Source organism: Geotrypetes seraphini, chromosome 11 (genome assembly GCF_902459505.1).
Source record: "Geotrypetes seraphini chromosome 11, aGeoSer1.1, whole genome shotgun sequence".
NCBI lineage: Eukaryota > Metazoa > Chordata > Amphibia > Gymnophiona > Dermophiidae > Geotrypetes > Geotrypetes seraphini.
The window spans coordinates 58,223,638-58,238,297 of NC_047094.1; the positions used below are offsets into that span (position 1 = coordinate 58,223,638).

A 14,660-nucleotide genomic window follows, 5' to 3' on the forward strand; every position below is an offset into this window, starting at 1 on the left:
CAATTTAGTGATCAAAATGTGTCTGAATTTATTTCTGCTGTCTATGTTTTGCACTATGGCCCCCTTTTACTAAACCGCAATAGCGGTTTTTAGCGCAGGGAGCCTATGAGCGTTGAGAGCAGCCCTGGGCATTCAGCGCAGCTCCCTGCACTAAAAACTGCTATTGTGGTTTAGTAAAAAGGGAGGGGATATATTTGTCTATTTTTGTATGGTTGTTACTGAGGTGACAGTGCATAGAGTCATCTGCCTTGACCTCTTTGAAAAAACCCCAGAATAGAAATGATAATTAACATTTTCTCAGCGTACAGTGTGCTTTGTGTTTTTTTAAATTTTATTGTTGGTAGGTCATTTTGACTTGGTTATTTTAAAAGTAGCTCACAAGCCCAAAAAGTGTGGGCACCCTGAGCTAGAGCGTTGAGGCTGCGTATGGCTGCCGTAAAGATCATCTCTGACACAACCGGAAGTTGCATCAGAGACGACCTTTACGGCAGCCATATGCTGCTGTAAGAAGGCAGTTTAGACATTGCCAGCACAGGGCAGGGAGGTTTGTCGGACCGTGCCTGTTGTCTGGGGGGGGGGGGGGCATTGCAAATTTTTTTGCCAAAATCAGAAAGGTGAGGAAAGGAGAAAGATGGGCCTGTGGTGGATGGAGAGATTGAGAGAAGGGGGCAGATGATGGAAATGGGTAGAAAGGGGAGAGAGAAGAGGTCAGATGATGGAAGTGGGGAGAAGGGAGAGCAAATGCTGAATGGAAGTGGAGAAAGAGAACACATACTGGATGAAAGGAGAAATAAAGAAAAAGGATATATGCTGGATGGGGGAAGAAGATAGAGTTAGTGAGATAGTGGAGGGGTGAAGGAAAGGGGTGGCATGCTGTGGGTAGACATAGTGAAAAGAGGGAAACTGAGGACTGCATAGTAAGAAAGAATTTAATTTAAATGGAGGCAGAAAATAAAAAAGGAAGACCAGAGAAGGAAAGGGAAGAGAGAGAGGAGAGAGAGATGCCAGAGAATGGGGAAGGAGACAGAGATATCAAATCTGAACGGAGGAAATGAGAAGAGAGAGATGCTAAAAACCACAGGGGGGAGGGAAAGTGAGATGAAAGGAGAAAGATGCCAGACCATGAGGGAACAAAGGGAAGATGATGGATGCCAGACCAAAGGGGGGGTGGGGTCTAGAGAAGAGATGGAAGGGGGAGACATACAGTTTCTGGAAGGGGCATAGAAGGAGAGAAGATGCCATATAGGGAGGGGCAGAGAGATGGCAGACAGTGGATGGAAGGAAGACAGTAACAAGAAGATGAGGAAAGCAGAAACCAGAGAAGACAAAGGTAGAACAAAAATTTTCTATTTATTTATTGTTTTAGGAGACATATGTCACTGTTTCTGTGGTTTTGCATTTTATGCAGAGTCCAGATTCTTGCTGGTTCAATTTAACCTTTGTCTATGTATTTCTATTTTATCCCCCCTTTTACAAAACTGTGGAGCGTTTTTTTGTGCCAGCTCTGATGCTCAGAATTCTATGAGCGTCAGAGCTGTTACCACCGTGGCTAAAATCCACACTACAGTTTTGTAAAAGAGGGAGAGGTTAGTCTGTAATGACATATTCCATACTAGACAAAAGTGTTTTCTGTGTTCTGTGTGTTCGAAAGACATGGTTTTCTGTTAGGATTGACAGTGTAGGATTGATCTGTGCTGGTCTGGCTTGTTTAATTTTACAATGGGTGTATTGATGTACTGCTCACTGTAATATGTAAGATGCTGCCTTTTCCAAGGTACTCATGTGTGACATGTGGCTTGTTACTAAAAATCATGTTTTTCGTACAGATGGGGGGGGGGGGGGGGTGCCAAAAAATGATGGGCCCCTGGTGTCACATATGCTAGGTACGCCACTACCTAACACTAGGAGCAAATCGCGACACCCAGACCCCAACCCTGCACAACTGCTTTTCCCAAATTAAAACACTGGATGACTTCAAAGAAACTTCAACTGAACGCCTCCAAGACTGAACTACTATTGATTAGGAAAGAAAAATGCTCCTACACCCGCCCTTCCCTAGCCTGGGAATCAACTACATTAATGGCAAAAGACAAAGTATGAAGTCTAGGAATTATTCTTGACTCAAACCTATCAATCTCCAAGCACATCTTACAAGCAGTTTCTTCATCCTCCTACTATCTCCGCCAGCTCCAAAATATAAGAAACTACTTCATGGAACAAGGCTTCACCCAACTACTCTACGCCTTTGTCCTTACACGCCTAAATTATTGAAATGTTTTATTCAACGGTGTTACAACAAAAAACACCAAGCGACTACAGCGAGGTCAAAATGCAGCAATAAGACTACTGAAAAACCTATAAGCCCATGACCCAGTCTCTCCAGCACGGATATCGGTCCACTGGCTGCCTATAACCAAACGCTGCATTTTTAAAGGCCTAATGTTGGCAAATAAATCTCTCTACAACATAATACCCAAAAACTTATCAGACAAACTTCCTCTCTACATCCTAAAGAGAATGCTGCGCTCCCAAGATGACATATGCTTACATATATCATTAGGACATTCCCTCCAACTCCATACAACCTGGAAACAATCCTATTCCTATTTCTTACCAAACCTTTGGAACAACCTACCTCCTCATATCAGAATCCTTAAAGGACTTCTTAACTTTAGAAAAGCTGTAAAAACCTATTTTTTTGCCTAGTCACTCCCTCAACCCTTCACTAGCAACAGTAAGTAATCCTATATGAAGATATTGTGCAACATACTGTATGTAAACACTATATTGTACCACTGTGAAAGTAAACTGTAACCCATTCTGAGCTCTTTGGGGAGGACAGGATATATATCTATATAAATAAATAATAATACAGGGTATGTTGAAGAGTCAATCTTGTACATTTGCACCCAGGTCTGAAATTTTCAACCATGTTTGTCTATGCATAGCAACAGAGACTGTCAAGGTATGAGAGACTATGCCAAAAGCATCAAAGGTGGAATGTACCATATACTTTTAGTCTCTCAAACTTTTTTCTAGCTCTGGCACACTAAACGGAGCAAATGTTTTTGCAGGATACTAAATGGAAACAATGTTTTTCTTGGCACATTATAATGAAATTATAAACTTGCAAAACCAACAAAAAAATTTAAATTTGCGAGTTATTTATTTAAAGTTCTTTAAGCTATGTATGGGTAATTGTAATAACGGTGAAACTAAAGTATATAGACTTGCTAATCAATGCTAATCAGACTGATCTGCTCCCTGAGAAAATATGATCATATTACAACTGCCTTCCTAGACTCTCACTGGCTACCTATGTAAGCACGAATTCAATTCAAATTCTACTGTCTATTATTCAAAGCATTAAACGGCTCCGCCTCCCTATCTAAACAACCGCCTAAACCAGATCCTCACCTCAAGACAAAGAAGAACTCTGAACCCTTTTGCCTTCCCTCCACTTAAGGGCACTCAGCGCAAAAAGATGTTTGATAACCTTCTGGCGACGCAAGCAGCAAAACTTAACCACTCCATCTCCAACCTGTTGACGGCAACGGGTGACTTCAAAACTTTTCGAAAAGAAATCAAAACCCTACTTTTCAAAAAATTTATCCAGATATCATAACCCAAACCTTCCCCCTCCTCCTAGATAAATTCTCCCCCAAAACCTCCACTTAAATAATCTCTTCCTCCCCAAAACACCAACCAAGTATTCAGATCCCTGAAATGTAACGTAATCTTATTTGTACTCTAACTGTAATCTATTTGTTATATCACACGGTAACGTACAGTCAATTTAATATCCAATTTGCAAGTTCTTCCAGACTTAATCCAGGTACCTCTCCTCCCTTGTAACCAAAAAAAAACAACAACCCCAAAACTGTTGTAACTTCACTGGAAATGTCCAGTTAGCTCTTTTGTAATCTGCCTTGAACTGCAAGGTATAGGCGGAATAGAAGTCCCTAATGTAATGGATGTGCTTGTTTTTGAGTGCAAATTAACTCAAAACAAAGCTTGATAGTCAACAAGCAAACATGCATTCCCATCATCTGCAGTCATTCTCTTTTTTTCAATTTAATTTCTGTCAGAGCTGAAAATCCAAGTTCGCAAAGATACGAAGATCCAAATGGTAACAAAAGCCTTGATTGCTTTGTTGCTCAAGTTAGGATAATTACTGAATAAAATATAAAATAAAAATTACTTGCCATTAGTTTTCAAGGACCAATCAAATCAAAGAAAGATGCTTCTCTGGGCAGTTGTATTCTTACACATACAGACACTCATAACATTAACAGACACTTGTGTACGCGATGTACATTTATTTATTTAGTTTTATATCCTGTCCTCCCCAACGAGCTCAGAACGGATAACAAAGTTGACATACATAATGCATAGACAAATGAATTATGAATTTACATTTGTACAGTAATGTTCAATAAAGAGAGTAAAGTTTAGCATACAATTTGGTCTTTAAGTTAACATACGGTTATTTCCATCTTCAGTATGTGAATTAGAGAATGACACGGGGACAGATTTTTTCCCGTCCCCGCAGGAGCTCATTTTACATTACACTACATTAGAGATTTCTATTCCGCCATTACCTTGCGGTTCAAGGCGGATTACAAAATAAATAAAAAACGGAGGGTTACAATGGAAGCACATTTGTCCTTTCTGGAGAGGTAAAGAGTAGGTTATGTAGTTTCTGTGTGGCAGGAAGAGGGAGGGGGGAAGGACAGTTAGTTTGAAGTTAGGGCTGTTTCAGGAATTTCTTGAAGAGTATAGTTTTTATTTCTTTTCTGAATGTCTTGTAGTCTGGTGTCGTTATCAGTAGATTGGAGATTTTGGTTATCTAGTTTAGCTGCTTGAGTGGCCAAGAGGCCATCGTATAGTTTTTTCCGTTTTACTTCTTTGATCAAGGGGTGTATGAATGGGGGGGTGTGTTTTTCTATGTCTGATTGAGGTGGTTTGGATGAAGCGGTTGTTCAGGTAGGTTGGGCTGTCTCCGTTTAAGGTTTTAAATAACATACAGTAGAATTTAAATAGTATTTTTTCTTGGATTGGTAGCCAATGTGAGTTGATGTATGCTTCTGTAATATGGTCGTGTTTTCTCAATGAGTAGATGAGTCTCAGAGCTGTATTTTGGATTGTTTGTAGTTGTTTAGTCATTGTAGCAGGGCAGGGGACGTAGAGCATGTTGTAGTAATCTAATAGACTTAGATTAGGGATTGTACTATAAGCTGGAATTGTGTTTTTTCAAAGAATTTCCAGACTTGTCTTAGGTTTCTCGTAATTGCGAAGGATTTCTGTATTGTTTTATTTATTTGTGGTTGCATGGTGCAGCATCGGTCTATAGTCATTCCTAGTAGTTTTATGGTAGTTTGAATGGGATAGTTGATTGTGTTAATTTCTATATTGGTTATGGTTGGGACTTTGTCGTTTTCGAGGAGGATTAATTTAGTTTTGTCTGTGTTGAGTTTCAGTTTGTGATCTTTCATCCAGGTTGCTACTGTTTCTAGTGTTCGGTGTAGTGTGTTTGTCATGGCGGACTTTGGTTGATCAAAAGGTATGAGAATGGTAATGTCATCTGCATAACTGTAGGTGGTGATGCCTAGATTATCCAGGTATGTTCCGAGAGATGCAGTGTATAGGTTGAAGAGAGTAGGGGATAGTGGGGATCCTTGTGGTACGCTGCAAGAGTTGGACCAAGGTTCAGATTTTTCTTTATCTGATTTTACTCTGTATGTTCTGGATTTTAGGAAGCCTTCAAACAAAGAGTATACTTTATCTGAGATGCCTATTGCATCCAAAATTTGCAGTAGGATGTTATGGTCTACCAGGTCAAATGCTGCAGTAAGGTCTAGTTGTATGAGAAGCATTTTTTTTCCTGTGCTGAGGTGTTGTCTGGCTGTGTCAATGAGGGAGCCTCTGTGCTGAAGTTAGATCTGAAGCCAGATTGCTTGGGGTGAAGCATATTATGGTCATCTAGATAGTTGGTGAGGTGTTTGGCTACTAGTCCTTCTGTCAGTTTGACATATAGAGGTATTGAGGCAATGGGTCTGTAGTTGGATGGTTGGTCTGTTGGTCCTTTTGGATTGGGGTGATGATGATTTCACTGAGGTCAGTTGGGAAAAGGCAGTCAGTGAGCATGGTTTGTATCCACTGCAGAAGTAGAGTACGGAATTTTGTGCTGGAGGTTGTAAGGAGATATGATGGGCAGTGGTTAAGGTCACAGAATGCGTGCCCCCCGCCCCCCCTCGTGAATGCTACACACCCTGCGCGAACCGGCATCCCCCGCCCGCCCAAACTTAAGGTTTACCCCCAGTGTGGCACCGGCACGCAGCACCAACCCACAGGAGGTGCTGGTGCCGGAAGATCGTGCTACTTGAACATCTGGGTCTTGAACATCTGTGCATGCTCAAGGCCTTCTGGCTCTCGTTCTCTCTGAGAATCTCGGAGAGAGGCGGGAGCCAGAAGGCCTTAAGCATGCGCAGATGCTCAAGGCCCAGTCCGGGAAGAGGCAGGATCTTCGGGCACTGGCACCTCCTGTGGGTTGGTGCTGCGTGCCGGTGCCACATTGGGGGTAAGCCTTCAGTTTGGGCGGGCGGGGGATGCTGGTTCGCGGGCAGGGGACTCGCAAATCGAGTCCATGCTCAGTTTGCGAGTCACGATTTGAGAAAATGTTTTGCTCGTCTTGCAAAACACTCGCAAACCGTGGTACTCGTAAACCGAGGTTTGACTGTATTCTACACATAATCAATTCCACACATAGAATTTTACAAATTCCTTAAACAATGTTTTTTTCTGAAGTCACAGACCCAGGTTGGCTCCCCTGCCCTTGAGTACGTGGAGGGGTGAATTCCAAAGCTCCAACCCTTCCCCCAGTACACGATAAATGGTCACAGATCTGATGCCAATCCGGCAAAATCGTTGCACACATCAAGCAGATTAGGGGCTGGGGAGTTCATCCCAAATGATTTTTAGACAAACTGAGGAGTATTGAAGCAGAAATAAAACTTTGGAAAAAAGATCAATAAAAAATCCAAGATGGCCACCGCCAATGAATCTGTGTCAAAAATGGCAAAAATAAAAAATAGTGATTTGAGGTCTGGGGAGGTGTAAGACCTGAACACTACCCTCAGAAACTGTGAAAACGTTTTTTAAAATGTTCAGCAAGCCACTCCCGAAGTTCCCCTAGGAAACAATGGAGGGTTACTCACAGTTCTGCATTGCCTTGCCTAGCAGTAGTTTAAAAGTAGCTAAGTAGAGGAAAAGGATTTTCTACCTCAGAAACTTCTCCAAACGATCAGAGATGAAGATTTTTGGACTGCCAGTTGGCTGGACTCAGACTATGTCCTCTGCCCTCATGGATCCTCGCCATGCGGTCAGGGGTGGGAAAGATAGCCTGTGCCATGAAACCTGAGTAGGTTTCACTCCAGATACATACAGCCTGTGCTTAAAATCCGTGACAAGGTCACCAGGCAAACAACAGGGGACTACCTGGAAGGGATATCAAGGCACTGAAGCCACCAAGAAAGCAAACTAAGCGAAAAAACAAGAAAAGATGCAGAGGAACTGCAAAAGACTTCTGCACAGATTGCTTGCAGAAATTGTAACTGGATATATTTGCTACCTCTCAGGCTAAGAGGGTGGAGCATGTGCTCAGAAAAGGAAAAATTAGGTTCTTACCTGCTAATTTACTTTCTTTTAGCTTCTCCAGACCGGTATAGGAGCTTACAAGTGGGTATATATCTCATCATGACCAGCAGTTGGAGACTGAGACAAAACTTTGGAACTCTACATATCATGTGACCCCACCCTAATTACCTCAGTCTGCTAAATAGCCAAGCAGAACTAAGAACTGTATACAGAAAACAAACAGGAGTATCAACAAATAACAACAGGAACGCTGTTTGAAAATGCAAAGGAACAAATGCAAATAGCAAAGGTCCCCACAGCTTGCCAGCTAAGCCACAGCCGCTTTTCTTAATCTCCCCGGCCCTAAAAAATACTAGAAACTGACCGAAAAATGAAAATCTGCACGCAAGAACACAACAATAGACTAGGCGGGGGTCCTATACTGGTCTAGAGAAACTAAAAGAAAGTAAATTATCAGATAAGAACCTAATTTCTCCTTCTTTAGCACTCTCTAGACTGGTATAGGAGCTTACAAGTGGGACGTACCAAAGCAGTCCCATTCATGGGTGGGAGCCCTGAAGGGCCAACACCAGAACATGCGCACTGAACACCGTGTCCCGACGCGCCTGAACGTCCACACTGTAGTGTCTGACAAAGGAATGTAGAGAAGACCAGACCACCGCCTTACAAATATCCACAGGAGGTACCAGCGAAGACTCAGCCCAAGAAGCTGCCTGACTGCGGGTAGAATGAGCCTTGAGAAATTCCATAACAGACTTTTTCTAAGATAAACGGATGCAATAGTCTCTTTGATCCAATGCGCAATGGTAGTCTTGGAAGCACCATCCCCCCTACGAGGACCCGCTAGAAGGACAAAAAGATGATCTGATTTCCTGATCTCCTGGGTCCTCCGCAAGTAGGCGTGAAAGACCCGACCAACATCCAATTTACGTAACTGTTTCTGCTCAGAAGAACCCTCCCAACTACCCAGGGACTGATTGACATGAAAAGGAGAGACTACCTTTGGCAGAAAGGAAGAAACAAGCCTCAACACTACCCACTCCCTAGAAAACTCGAGGAAGAGAGACCTACAAGAGAGAGCCTACAACTCCAAAACATGTCTAGCAGAAGTAATAGCCACCAAGAAGACCGCCTTAAGAGTAAGGCCCTTCAATGTGCAGGCACCCAAAGGCTCAAACAGGGAGCGCACAAGCCTGGACAGGACTAGATTCAAATCTCAAGAGGGAACAGACGGTCGCATGGGAGGCTTGAGCAACTTGGCCGCCCGCAAGAAGCGAATGACATCAGGAATGGCAGTCAGACGCTGACCCCGTAATAACCCACGAAAGGCTGAAAGGGCCGCAAACTGAACCCAGAGAGAAGACCAAGCAAGGCCCCTCTCCAGGCCATCCTGCAAGAACTCTAAGATGTTAGGCAGGGAAGCGTGAAAAGCAACCACTCCTCACGCTATACACCACTCCTCAAATATACGCCAAACTCGCACATAAGCCTGAGAAGTGGAAAGTCTGTGGGACCCCAAAAGAGTGGAGATCACTTTGTCCGAATACCCCTTCTTACCTAGGTAATTCCTTTCAAGAGCCAAGCCATAAGACAAAAGGGACTTGTATCGAACATGGGAATGGGGCCCTGAGTCAGGAGATCGTGCGAAAGAGGCAGAGGCAGAGGATCCAACACCAGATGCCTCACTAGATCCATGTATCATGGTCACCTGGGCCAATCCGGAGCCACCAGAACCACAAGACCCAGATGTCAAACTAAGGGGAGAAGAACTCTGCCCACTAATGGCCACAGACATAACACATTCAACAGCCCCTCCGTTGGCCATGGTTGAACCAGAGCATCCAGACCCTCGGCCTGACCGTCTCTTCGACGACTGATTAAGCGGGGAGTTTTGGCACTGACTCCTGTGGCCATCAGGTCCATTAGGGGCTGCACTATCAACTGAAAAGCCACGTGGCTTAGACACCACTCTCCATGATATCAATATTAAGCAAGCACTCATTTTTCCAGGGGAAAATTGATTTTGTTAATGTCAAATGAGCGTAGCCTGAGTTAAAGAACATAAGCAATGCCTCCGCTAGGTCAGACCTGAGGTCCATCGTGCCCACCAGTCCGCTCACGCGGCAGCCCAACAGGTCCAGGACCTGTGCAGTAATCCTCAACCTATACCCCTCTATCCCCTTTTCCAGCAGGAAATTGTCCAATCCTTTCTTGAACCCCAGTACCGTACTTTGCCCTATTACGCCCTCTGGAAGCGCATTCCAGGTGTCCACCACACGTTGGGTAAAAAAGAACCTCCTAGCATTCGTTTTGAATCTGTCCCCTTTCAACGTGACGATTGAGGAAGTCCACTTGAACATTCTCCACTCCGGCTATGTGGGAGGCCGAGGTGTCCTGAAGATGCGACTCTGCCCAGAGTATGAGCAGAACCACCTCCTGTGCCATCTGAGTGCTCTTTGTGCCCCCCTGACGATTGACATAGGTCACCGCCGTGATATTGTCTGACAGAAGCCGGACCAATTTGCCCGTCAAGAAGGAGTGGAAGGATAACAGCGCTAGACGGATGGCTCTGGTCTCCAGAACACTGATCGACCAGGCTAAGCATGAAGTTAAAGAAACAACTGAGAGGGAATCCCTCCGTGGGCGGTGGGGGAGGACCAAGCTTCCTCACTGCTTCATGCTGATTCGGGAGACACGAGCAGCGGGGAGCCCTGGACGCCTGCAGCTGCTGCTGACAAGGCTTCCACCACTGCACCGGCCTAAACAGCTTTTTTCAGGCCGGCTGCAAGTGCCTCGTGTCGGGACCAAATTGTGCACCTCTTCCCCTGAGAAGTGCTCAATTGTTCCATACGCGACCTAGCTAGGAAAAAAAGGATCAGTTAGTTGAAAACACAGTAAAATACAACAAATTTAAAGGGAAAGTAACCCTTCAGACCGGCACTACCTCAGTATTTTTTTTTTCTCCACAGAACAGACTCCACTGGTTCTCTAAACAATATGCCTTACCACCAGGGGGTAAGGCTTGCTGTTGAGGAACCTCTAGAAAAATGTTGAGGAGGGCCCACCCAAGCTCAATCCAGCAACAAAAAGGGACAAAAATTCCTAAACAAATTCCAACAGGCCTACCAAGGGAGATGGGCACATCTCACCATACCTGCTGGAGACTGAGAGACGACTGAGGTAATTAGGGAGGGGTCACATGATATGTAGCGTTCCAAAGTTTTGTCTCAGTCTCCACCTTCTGGTCATGATGAGATATATACCCGCTTGTAAGCTCCTATACCGATCTGGAGAGTGCTAAAGAAGTGTTGGATTTCTGCAACTCCTGGATTGCGGGTTGGGATCAAACACCTAGGGTATGGAATCCGGAAGGGACGTAACAGAATATGGTTTTGTGCATTTGTTAGGACATATGTATAATTTTACAATTTGTGCATTTCCGATGCAGGATTCAAGGCAAAACATGGCCATGCCAAGGATCTCTGTAAATAATTATTTCTATATAGTAAGTCGTGTTTCTTCGTATTTGGTTTATTAGCATAATGACCGCCCATTTGTTTGCTGTTCATTTTTGCTGCTGGTTTCTCGTTCCATTTTTTTTGTTCAAGAAATGAAAGCCTCATGATAGGGTAGCAGCTACTGAATAAAAATTTAAATTGGTTTTGTTAGTAATATCTTAGGGCTCCTTTTACTAAAGTGAGCTAGTGTTTTTAGTGTGCATTAACCACGCGCTAAACAAAAAATACTAACGCAAGCTCTATGGAGGCGTTAGCGTTTAGCGCGCGGGGCATTGTAGCGCACGCTAAAAATGCTAGCGCACCTTAGTAAAAGGAGCCCTTAGTGCCTGCACAAAGTAAGGTTTGTTTAGAGAATCACAGAAAAATCACTCACCCAAGTTTCTTCACATATTCTATGTATCCAATAAGAATTTCATGATAAACAGCTGTTCTGAGGCACCGTGGCCGGAAGAAATGTATACTATCCAGATAAGATATGTACACTCGCCTGGGTTGAAGAAATGAAATGAGGAAATTTATATTTAATTTGGTTTGTACATTTTATCTCAAAATTATCTAAAAGCTTGTACAATACACTATTTGTATGAAAAGTACCTTAAAAAAATTCCATTTACTATTGTTTTTGCTGAGACAAACAAACCTGGGGTTACTAAAACTAATTTTAGTATTCCAAGTCTGCATGCAATTTTTACTGTTGATAGTAAAACAGTCCTTGATCATATAAACCTAGAGTTGTACCTGGAAGGCAAGATTATCAGACAGAAACTGATCTATTTTGGACATGTGATGAGAGTGAATTCACTAGAAAAAGAGGTGCTACTCAGAATGATCAGTGGTAAAAGGAAGCAGGGGAGACCAAAGGCTCATTAGCTGGATACCATCAAGAATAACACGGTAATGAATATCAAGCAATTGAAAGAAGCCATGGAAAACAAGAAGGCATGGCGAGGACTGGCCTACAAAGTATCCAAGGGTCAGACAAGACTGAATGGATAGTAGTAGTAGTAAAACATCAGGGATAATTTGGTCAACCTGTTCTCTTTTAATCTGCAATAGAACAGGACCCAATAGAACAGGACCCAGGCCAAAAAAAAATCTATTGGATTCTAGATGTTCATGAGTTTTTAAAATTAGGTTTTGCTGTTCTATCTTTATCCACTTACTTAGTAAGTAATTGGACTGAATATCACCCAATATTCAGTCCTTAACCAGTTAAGTTAAACCAGCCAAAGACAAGACTTATTTATACAGTCCTATCTGAGCTGTTTACCTAGTATCAGCCCAACTCCAGACTGTCCACACAACAGCCAGTTTCATCTTTAGTACTTAGAGGCACTATCCAAGTAAATGCTGATGAATATTCCCTCAATGTGAATTTACTGTATAAGAGCCTCTCTTAACCAGTTAGATCATTTTGAATATCAACCCCCCCTAATTTTAAATGAAAAGCATAAATGTAAAACCAAAAGAAACCTCCCTCCCACTATGTTTCACAAAAAATTGGAAGAAACAATAAACTGGAGGTGGAACAGTTGAGCTGAATGAATGAAAGATTAGGTTCTTACCTATACTAATCTTCTTTCTTGTAAATCTACACTTTATTCCGGGACTAGTGGGTTATTTCCCTCTACCAACCAGGACTTTGTAGGAAGCCTCAAAATTTCAGAGACTTAAATCCCTCCCCCATACCTCATCTCTGTGCCAGTGTCTCAGTCTGTCAAAACGTAGTCAGGAATATCTGTAGAGGATAACAAGATAGAGGGGAATGGGGAGAACTCCCCAACAAATCAATCAATTCTGCTCATATCAACAAATGCCAAACAGCAATAATAAAAAATGAGAGAACAGATTATGAAACATTAGAAACCTTAACGACAAAACAGTGCTATAGGGAGACAGAGCCTACACTGTCAGAAGGGGGCGCCTGAACTACGGACCCTCCCAAACTAAATGCTAAACCCATTCTAATGGCTGGTCAGGAAAAAACAGAAATTCAGCTTACCAGTACTTGCAAAGGCAGACAATTGGCAAATCAGCAAAGGTGGGTTCTCGGAATAAAGTGTGGATTTACAAGAAAGAAGATTAGCAAAGGTAAGAACTTAATTTTTTGTTCTTGTACAATTTCACTTTATTCTGGGACGTAATAGAGCAGTCCTGAAAATTCAGGGTGGGACTGATAAGCCTGCTGCCAGAACAGATACACCAAAAGCAACATCCTACTTCACCGCCACATTGATCCTGTAGAACTTGGTGAATGTATAGTAAAGGATGACCAGGCCTTACAAATCTTGTCCAGAGAAACATCTGACAACTTTGCTCAAGAGGATGAAACACCTCTGGTTGTATAAGCCTGCATCGCGATGGAGGGCTTTTTCCCAGTCACCACCTAAGCCACAGAAATGGCCATGCAAATCCACCTGGAAATGGTAGCCTTAGAAGCTGGCCTACATTTGTAGGCAGGATCCACCAGAACAAACAGGTGGTCAGAAAAATGAAACTCATTGGTGACCTCAAGATACCGCAACTAAATTCTGCGCAAAAAGGAATCCCTGCAGGAAAGCGCCTGGAGCTTCGAGACCCTGCAGTCTGAGGTAATAGCCACCAGGAAGACCAAATTGATTGTGAGATCCATCAGAGATGCCTGCTCCAGAAGCTCATACGGTGAACGAGCCGGAGAGCGACAAACCAGATTAAGATTCCAGTTCGGATAGGGAAAGCATAAGGGAGGCCTAAGACGCAGAGTGCCCCGCAGAAAATGAACCACATCTGGATGGGCTGCTGAGGAGCCCCCTCAGAGAAGAAGGGCCCATACAAGAAAGACTGCCAATTTGTACTTGGAGTGAAGCTACCGATTGCCCCTTCTTTAGGCCATCCTGCAGAAACTCAAGAACCCGAGAAATCGATGGAAGAGATGGGTCCACCTGTTTCAGGATGCACCAGGCCTGGTAACTCCGCCAAGCCTTCGAATAGGCCATCACCGTGGACTTCTTTTTGCTGTGAAGCAACGTGGCAATTACAGATGAAGAATAACCTCAGCTAGTCAAGTCACGCGCTCAAGAGCCATGCTTTAACCCTTTCAGGGCCATAAGGATCGTAGGCCAATTTTTGTGGTTTTGACGACATTTTTATGGTAAAAAGGGCTTGCAGATGCCAAAAAATTGATTTTTTTTGTGAAATATCATTATTTTTTTTTTTTAAATCAAACTTCTGGCTTATGGACAGTGTGGCAAGTGAATCTTCTCGTCAATCTGGCAACGACGCTAATGAATGAATGTCGGAACCAGTTTGTTTACATAAAGGCAGTATCATATGGAATCCGTACATATCAAATTTAGAACTGTAGACTATCCCAATCAAAATTTATAGGATTTTAAAGTTATGGGACAAATATGTCCCTTGGTCCTGAAAGGGTTAAGACCAAAGAGATCAGGATCCTGCATCACAATCGGACTCTTTGTGAAATGGTAAGAATGACAAGGCAAACAG

General features: G+C 43.2%; 1 protein-coding gene across 8 annotated transcripts in view; it reads right to left on the reverse strand.

Annotated features, from left to right (window-relative positions):
* The window catches only part of CREBBP (CREB binding protein), a 676,455-nt gene that overhangs the window by 96,654 nt on the left and 565,141 nt on the right, over positions 1–14,660 (reverse strand). For 7 of the 8 annotated variants that reach the window (XM_033962544.1, XM_033962542.1, XM_033962549.1 and 4 more), the window contains one exon: positions 11,548–11,661. The exons of the other annotated variant lie outside the window; for it this stretch is intronic. In XM_033962544.1, the coding sequence (XP_033818435.1) occupies positions 11,548–11,661 (114 nt within the window). The remainder of the gene's footprint in view (positions 1–11,547; positions 11,662–14,660) is intronic. 8 annotated transcript variants of the gene reach the window in all.